We start from the raw sequence: 9,325 nt of genomic DNA, 5'->3' as shown, positions 1-9,325 counted from the left end.
TGCAACGTGCTTGCTTTGTATAGTCTACACCTGCTTTATACACTGCTCAACACAATGTAACTCCAAGTCAGCCACACTTCTGTGAAACCAACCTGTTCAGTTAGGAAGCAACACTGATTGTGAATCAATTTGACCTGCTGCTTTGCAAGTGGAACAGACAACAGGTATAAATGAGAGGCAATTAGCAAGACAGCTGTGTCTGTCAGCAGTCCAGAGCAAGGAGCAACAGGAGGAGCAGTGCCAGAGCCCTGCAAAATGACCTCCAGCAGGCCACTAATATCCATGTTTCTTCTCAAACTGTTGGAAACAGACTCCATGAGGGTGGTATGAGGGCCCAATGTCCACAAGTGGGGCTTGTGCTTACATCTCAACACCGTACAGGGCGATTGGCATTTGTCTGAGAACATTAAGATTGACAGATTCACTATTGGCACTCCTGTGGTCTTCACGGATGAGAGTAGGTTCACGCTGAGTACATATGACAGATGTGACAGAGTCTGGAGACGCCGTGGAGAACGTTCTACTGCCTGCATCATCCTCCAGCATGACCGTTTGTGGATCAGTAATGGTGTGGGGAGGCATTTATTTGGAGGGCCATACAGACCTCCATGTGCTAACTAAAGGTACCTTGACTGTTGTTAGATACCGGGATGAGATACTTAGACCCATTGTGAGACCGTATGCTGGTTCAGTGGGCCCTGGGATCCTTCTGATCCATGACAAAGCTAAGTCTCATGTGGCTGAAGTGCAGAGGTGGGACCAAGTCAGTGTTTTGCAAGTCTCAAGTAAGTCCAAGTCTTTATACCTCAAGTCCCGAGTCAAGTCTCAAGCAAAGACACTCAAGTCAAGTCAAGTCTCGAGTCAAGACAGGCAACAGTCAAGTCAAGTCCCAAGTCTGAAACTTGGAATTTCAAGTCCTTTCGAGTCTTTTTTTTTTTTTTTACCAATGTTGCAGGTATATTTTAAATGTAAATAATAGACATGCGTTCTTTTTTAAATCTGTATTCTCCTCAAATCTTGATAAAACGTGTGCAACTGAAAACACGAAGTATAAAAAAAAAATTTTAATTACACCTCTTTATTGCACAGTTCAATTTGTTAAACTTAGCTGCAAAAATATTCATACTTTAAACTACAATTTTCCAGAAATAAATATTCTGTGAAAAAGTCATAAGTAGAACTCCATGTTCAAATAAAAAGTGCTGATATTTTCACAGTACAATACAAAGAACCATAACAGCATTTTCCCTCTCTTCTCTTATCTGGTTTCTTGGAGAACATGTGTGTCCATGTGTGAGTGACACAAGACAAACAAATATAAGAACTGAACAATTAACAGGAATCTGCAACTTTAGACATTTCAGTAAACTATTCTGCATTGCATTTGCTGGCCAAAAGTCTGTATGTCATTTGTGCACGATGAATGATGCCCCCATAGCTGAAAACTCGCTCCACTTTTGTCAATATATTTTTTTCTCGACGTAGATGTCTTCAAATACACAATCCATGCTGAGATAGAACTGGATATTATGATAGTGACAGAGAGAGGCTCTCTTCCCCGAGTTCAGATACAGAACCCAGGGTTGCCAACTCTCACGCATTGAGCGTGAGACACACGCATTTGACCGTCTTCACACGCTCTCACGCCACACATCCGATTTCTCACGCCGGAAAAAAATCTAGTTTATTTACCTCTGATCCACATCTATGATTCAATGAATTACTAGTTCGCTCTGGCACCAACCACTGGCGATCGATCGATCGCGATATAATACTTAATTTGTGTCCATTTTACACCCCTCCCGGTAAAAATTTACGTTCGCCAACCCCCCATTTGATTGGTTGTGCTGCAGCTCATGCACACACACGTACAGAGTGTGGAAAAGCAGAGGACCGGTCTGCGTCAGAAGGACGGAAATGAAATTAATGGGGCGCACTTTATAAATATTAATATGCGTTTTAAAATTTAGATTTGGGGTAAAAAAAAATCAAGTCTTTGCAAGTAAACAGGTTCAAGTCCAATTCAAGTCCCAAGTTATTGGTGTAAAAGTCCAAGTCAAGTCTAAGTCTCTGAATATTTTTTCAAGTCAAGTCAAAAGTCTTAATATTAATGACTCGAGTCTGACTCGAGTCCAAGTCATGTGACTCGAGTCCCCACCTCTGCTGAAGTGTGTCAGCAGTTCCTGCATGATGAAGGCATTGATGCTATGGACTGGCCTGCCCGTTCCCCAGACCTGAATCCAGTCAAGCATATCTGGGACATCATGTCTCGTTCTATCCACCAATGCCACGTTGCACCACACCCTGTCCAGGAGTTGACTGAAGCTTTAATCCAGGTCTGGGAGGAGATTCCTCAGGAGAACATCTGCCGCTTCATCAGGAGCATGCCCAGGTGTTGTAGGGAGGTCATACAGGTACGTGGAGGCCACACACACTATTGAGCCTCATTTTAAATTGTCTTGAGGAGTTTCCACTGAAGTTGGATCAGCCTGTCATTTGATTTTTCATTTTGAGTATGATTCCAAATCCAGAGCTCCATGGGATAATTATTATTTTGATTTAAATTGATCATTTTTGTTATTTTGTTCTCAACACATTCCACTATGTAATAAATAAAGATTTTCAACTGGAATATTTTATTCATTGGGATCTAGGATGTGTTATTATAGTGTTCCCTTTATTTTCTTGAGCAGTGTACTTTAGACTGATTGTTATATTTCCTTGAACCCAGTGTTTTTGACTCTTTCTAATCCCCCAACATGAGCAAGCCGGTGGGAAAGGGGGCGGGGCATTCAATAACTCGCATACCTCACGCGCGTCGGAGTAAGCTGTTGCGCGCTGAAGTTAATTGCTTGAGGTCTTTCACGCATTTTAGTCCTTTTGACGTGACATGTGTTTTGTGCTTCATTTCAAAGACTTAATTCACTTCACTTCATGGTTTGAGGAGGGAGACGATATTCCTCTGAACATTGTAAAAGGCAGACAGACGAGGATATGTTCTGAGAAGCTGTTGAGGCAGGTAACAACGTGGCTACATTTTACGCATTGCTAGATTTTTGAGAACTGTAAATTGTACACGATCCATTATGATGGTAGACAACCATGTTCGTTAATTGTGAAAGATTTGGGATAAACAGTTTGACAATACTGAATATTTTTTGTGTTCATCACTTCTCTGGCGATCTTTGATATTCGGGAATGTATGACACAAATGGCTCTTTTTTTCTCTTCTGCTTCAAATTCGGTGATGCCTGAACTCTTCCCAACACGGATCTGTCGCTTTGTTCTCTAATAAACATTCGTGATTTTATATATGCATGTTGTATATGTTTGGATATGGGAACACCTGATGGACTTGCTGTGAGTCAGTGTGTTCAAGTGAACGCATCCTCCAGTGAGTTTGCCAACGCGTCACCGACGCTTCCCTTGCCGTACGCAGAGGGACCGTCTTCTTCTAACGACATAGTAATCACATTTTTACTGGGAACAGTTCTCATTGTAATGTTTGTAATCGGTGTGGTTGGAAATGTGTACACTCTGGTCGTGATTAACGTCTCTGTCCGAGTGACTGGAACCATGTACATCTACATTGTGAACTTGGCTCTCGCCGACTTACTTTACCTCACCACGATTCCTTTTGTGGTCTGCACTTATTTTTTGAAAGACTGGTACTTCGGCGACCCTGGGTGCCGAATTCTTTTTAGCCTGGACTTCCTCACAATGCACGCCAGCATCTTCATTCTTACCGTAATGAGCACGGAGAGATATCTCGCCGTGGCGAACCCTCTGGACACCTTCGTTAGGTCCAGGCGCTACAGACGTACCGTCACCTCTGCGGTTTGGCTCGTGTCTTTTCTTCTCACACTCCCGACTATGATCATGATCGAACTGAAGAAGAACGTTCAGAACGGAGCGGAGAAGCGCATGTGTCACCCCACCTGGCAGATAACGGCGTACAAAGTCTACCTAACTGTGCTCTTCAACACGTGCATATTGGCTCCTGGATGCATTATTGGTTATTTGTATCTAAAATTAGCAAAGACCTACTGGGTGTCTCAGACAACAGGGCCCTCTTCAAAAGAAATGAATAAGTCTCTCAAACAGAAGGTACTCTATATGATCTTTGGTATAGTCCTTACTTACTGGGCATGCTTCTTACCGTTTTGGTTATGGCAGTTACTTAGTATATATTACTTTGGTCCTGGGAAGCTATCTCATAGTACAATGGTTTACATAAACTTCATGGTAACCTGCCTGGCTTATAGCAACAGCTGCATCAATCCTTTCCTTTACACTTTGTTGACCAGAAATTATCAGGAGTATTTGAAAGACAGGCAAAAGAACAGTGCACGGTTTAAGAAAAGGTTCCGGCGTTCATCTCAAAGATCTCTGTCATCTGGAAGTCATCAGTTTACAAACATATTAAGCAACACACACCAAAATTATGTTCTGGATGTTTACAGCAATGTCTGACATTTTCATATGCTGCTGTTGTGAAGGGCAAATCATTCTCATATGAGCAATGGCATTTAAAAAAATCCTCCTGTTTAGAAATTTGATATATAATAAAAGAGAGAGAGAGAGAGAGAGGGAGAGGAGAGAGTGGGGCTGGTGGAAGAATCAGACAGAGATGTCTTTAGCCCATAGAACATCACAATACCCATTATAATTAACAGGCTTCTGAAATGAAATACCACATAATTAAAACATGCACAGCATGTCACCACCTGTATATTTCTGTATATTTTCTGTTGGTCATTCATACTGACATGATCAGGTTTTGCAGCCTATTCTGCACATACACAAAAATACACACTACAAAAGAAAAATACACTGCAAATACACAAAACAAATGAATCAAAATGACAACGCATATGCTACATTTCGGAAACGCTCTACTAATTCAGAATTGCTGCTAATCCAGTCACAACACAAAGGAAGTGTGTTCTGGATGAATTATTATAAGCAGTGACTTCCAAGTGAAAACTAAGTAAATTGCCACGATTTTATCACGGATAAACTAAATGATGCAATATGTCTCAAAACTATTCCATGAAAAAGACAAAACATAACTTGGTAAGAGACAAAGGAATAACACTTTAGTCAGAAACAAAAGTTGTGTTGTACAGTATCTCATTTGGCTGAACAGGACTGAATTGGTGAGGCTCTTTAAATGAAGCTTGCAAGCTAGCTATTTAGACACTAGGTTGGGATGGGATATTGGATGTTTATTAGGGTTTTTAAGGCTGTGCTATGTACAGCATAGTAAAAATAAACATGCAATAATGCAGGGCAGAAATATACTTTCTTCTTGGCCACCGTATTGTGAATGCATTCCTATGAATGCAATGAATCCTTGCATAGACAACCACCCTTTCCTCTTCCCATAAAGATGTCTTTAACTGCTTTGTTCAGTTGATTTTTTATCATTTTAGGGGCAGTCATGGTCTGGAGGTTAGGGAACTGGTCTTGTGATCGGAGGGTCGTGGGTTTGATTCCCAAGCCTGAGGCTTGTGTGTTAACTGCACAGATGGGTAAATGCAGATGGAGGATTTTTACCACAGATCGGTAAAAAAAGCTAAATTTGCTCAGAAATCCCAGGTAACTTGTCAAACTAAGTGTGGACACAGTCTGTTTCTGGGCCACAGCCACAGATGAAGGGCAAACAGAACAGAAGAACAGAATCTGTTTAAATGATCTCATCCTGCCACAGAAGTCAGGGGAACTGATCATTTTACAAGGGCAGCTTCATAAGACATGCAGCACGTCACCAAACCGTCCCTCAGACAGTCTCTATGACAACTCAAAATTGTTGTCATTAGCTGTCAACCACATTTCACTTTCGACTGTGAAAGGGTCTAGGGGTGAGTTTCCCAAAACATTCTTAGCGCTAAGTACTTCGTAACCTCGTTCTTACATACAAGGTTAAGAAGTACTTAGCGCTAAGAACGTTTTGGGAAACTCACCCTTGATCAGTATCAAAATATTGATCTAGCCTTGACCTAAACCTTGTTAAGAAGTTAACCTTATTCAGATAGCATTGTTAACCCAGGCTCATTGTGAATCCACTTATTAATCTTGTTAGGTCTCCGTTATTAATCAGCATCACTGGGATATTTCATGTTTTATCAGTTTGCTCATGATAATACAACATAATAGTTTTTACAAACAGGTACATAATAGTGGTGTAAAAAAGTTAGAGAGTTTTATATCTCTAACTTTAAAATTTATTTCTGAACATTAGAGATATAAAATGACTACTACACAACTATAGTCTGTGCTTGTGCTTCTTGAATGAAACCTTAACTTCATAACTGTATTAACTGTATTACAGTGCTGGGTTTGTGCATGTGTGTATGTGCACCACACCACCCAGTTTTCAGCATGTTCTTACTGGATAGAAATTTAGTAGATTGTCAATTGACTTTCTTTTCAAATGTTGTGCTTTTGCAGTATATACAGTATGTAACACTTATTTATTTGTATTTGTATAAGAATATAATTATATAAGAATAATATTGTTAGATGTTCTGTGGGTTGTTTATGGTAATGTACAAGTAAAACACATTTTTATTGAATATTATAGTTATTACACCTACTGTTGACACTGGTATGGTATTGTTACTATCTTTTTCTTTGGACATGTACAAATAAAGATTATAATTCTAATCCTATTTCAAATTCTAAAAAAGGTCATCATATTTGTACTTACAGACTTTGTACATTATCACTGAATGAGATTGTGTTGTTAAATTACAGTAGAAGAATAATTATTTCATTATTTTCAAGAGTACATTAGTGTAAGTGTTTGTGTACAGAGCTTCATAAACTGAATTGTATTCACATTCTCATAACATACATCACTGATTGGATAAGAAAATAAACATTAAAGCACCTTGAAGTTTACTGAATCTGTATTCAGGTGTTACCTTCAGCAACTTGATTATACTTCAGTTGTCAGACAGATCAGATGTCCAATCAGTTTTCAGACCTGTCTTCACAAACGCCTTCCTTTGCACTCACTGGTTTTGCATGTAGACATGTCATACACATTTGACTTTGTCTTCCCTGGGTAATGTTTGCTTGAGATAACTCTGATGTTCTTTTGGCCAACTCTAGGGTCATGTTGGGCTATGAGGATAAGGTTTCTTTTCCTGGAGAGATTCTGAGATCAAGGCAGGCAGAAGACTGGCACTGACACTGGTGCCAGGAGATAACAGAGAAGTGTAGACTTCTCACCCTACAGAAATTGGGGACCATTTGCGACATGATCTGGTACTAGTAAAAAGTGACCAGCATACACTATTGGCAAAATAATAACGACCTGGCAACAAAACCAGTGAAAGACCCTTCGCACGCAGGGTGATGTCTACAGTCATTACTGGAATATTGCTGCACCCTTGTGATTTAGTGTCTTGAGGTAAGTCAAAGTTACCTTACGTTTTAGAACAGGGGTACTCAACTGGCGGACCGCGGTCCGGATCCGGACCCGAACGCGATCCTGTCCGGACCCAATCTCATTCCTGATTAACTGGATACGGACCAAAACAAAACTGTAGCATTTATTTCAGGGCTATTGAAAAAACACTCCGTCACGAGTGTTACGTTCGCCACCCCCGCTCAACAACTTACGTTCGCCACCCCCCCCTGCTCAACAACTTACGTTCGCCACCCCCGCCGCACCGGACCTCAGGTCACAGGTATCTGCCAAAATTGGACCGCGGACAAATTTAGTTGAGTACGCCTGTTTTAGAAGCAGGGCGTGCATAGTCAAGCCATGTAGGAACGTGTAGAATGGGCTGGAATAGAGTAGCAGGTGGGCCGACATGCACAAAGATAAGAAAGACTACTCGCTTGTACTGACAATGATTCGGGGCCTTCCTAGTGTTGGTGAGGAGACTCCCATGGTGGCCTGGTCTACCCATGCAAAGAAAACCCGAAGTTGCATTCATCTCAATGGATTCTATGAAGAGCAGTGAGAACCGAGGGGTGTAACCTAAACACGGGGAGTCAACTCACGCACCTTCTCTCAAGTAACACTAAGTTCCATGATACACCATTTAAATGCACCATAGAGCTTTTATTTTTACCATAGCTATAAAAGCCATAGGGAACTATGAAACTGCACTTAAAAATCATCTTCTCTAGAGATGATTTGCTCTGAGGAAAGACATCAAATGCATCTGTGAACAGGTGAAGATGTTTGAGACTATTGTGAAGTGGGTGGTTGGGATGGAAAGCTGTATCAACGCACATAGCACTGTAGCAACAATCCAAGGTCAGGCAGTTGATACCCCAGCTCAGAATCCACCAAGCAAACGCAGAGTGATCAGAAAGTGGACACAAACAGTGAGAAGAGAAAGATTTTTTAGGCACAAAGCCAGAAACATAGTCAGCTACACAGTCCAGGGTTGTAGTGTCAGGTATAGCAGGGACAGAAACATGATTGACATGCACGACAGGTAGAGACAAATTCAACACAATGAAATACTAGATAATAAAGATGGAGCAGAACACTCACTGCGGAGTTGTGGGAACACACAGAGACCAGCGAAGGTGAACTGAATACACAGGCTAACAAGGGGAATAAACCAGACATATGTGAAACCAATAAAGAGGGGCAGAGTTACAAACAATGAGGTGTGAACACAAATTAAAACAAAAGGGCACATGCTCGGTGAGAACACGGACATGACTGACAGTTGTGGGTGGGGCCAGACATGACAGTTTTTCCCAGTTTATATTTTAGATGTCTATCTAGCTATCATAATTTGTGAAAATTATTTTTATAAACATTTGTGATATTTTCTGTTACATTATTTTGTTGTTTGTTATCATTTTATTTGTTGACCAAAACCGTTTCATTTTAGCATTAAAGTAATTTAATTTTAAAGTCAACATGATTAATTTATGCTTTCCTGTGGCAAACAGATGCTTTCAGAATAAACACATTGTCTTGAAGATCACATTATGTAAAGTAAATGCTTAAATATTGACGAACCTGAATGAAGAATGAACTAAAGCTTTATATATTGCTGATACCAATTCAGTCCACCTTAAATACGTTCAACTTTGAATTAGGTGAGGCAAACAGTAAACCTCTAAATAGGCTGTTTTAGCATTACTAAACTTTATAAAGTCGATTATATATATTCTCATTATTTACACTGGCCTATGTAAAATAACTTAATCTTTATTTATCATTTACCTTAAATTTGGAGATGAAAAATAAACTTTTACATGCATTAACGCATGTGAATGAATACATGAATTCACCTGCACCTACTGCTGTTGTTAACTGCAGGTAATCAGGGTACAGGAGAGT

The 9,325-nt window shown here is 40.3% G+C and overlaps 1 protein-coding gene across 1 annotated transcript; it reads left to right on the top strand.

Moving 5' to 3' along the window:
• The first annotated feature begins 2,829 nt into the window (after nt 1–2,829).
• Nucleotides 2,830–6,801, top strand: uts2r5 (urotensin-2 receptor 5). Its single transcript, XM_077007804.1, has 2 exons — nt 2,830–3,019; nt 3,370–6,801. Exons 1-2 carry the CDS (start codon nt 2,891–2,893, stop codon nt 4,471–4,473), a joined length of 1,233 nt encoding a protein of 410 aa, XP_076863919.1. The 5' UTR covers nt 2,830–2,890; the 3' UTR covers nt 4,474–6,801.
• The last annotated feature ends 2,524 nt before the right edge of the window (nt 6,802–9,325 follow it).

This window comes from Brachyhypopomus gauderio, chromosome 6, assembly GCF_052324685.1.
Source record: "Brachyhypopomus gauderio isolate BG-103 chromosome 6, BGAUD_0.2, whole genome shotgun sequence".
NCBI classification, from domain to species: domain Eukaryota; kingdom Metazoa; phylum Chordata; class Actinopteri; order Gymnotiformes; family Hypopomidae; genus Brachyhypopomus; species Brachyhypopomus gauderio.
Note: the sequence above shows the minus strand (reverse complement) of the source record. Positions and strands in the feature narration are given on the sequence as shown.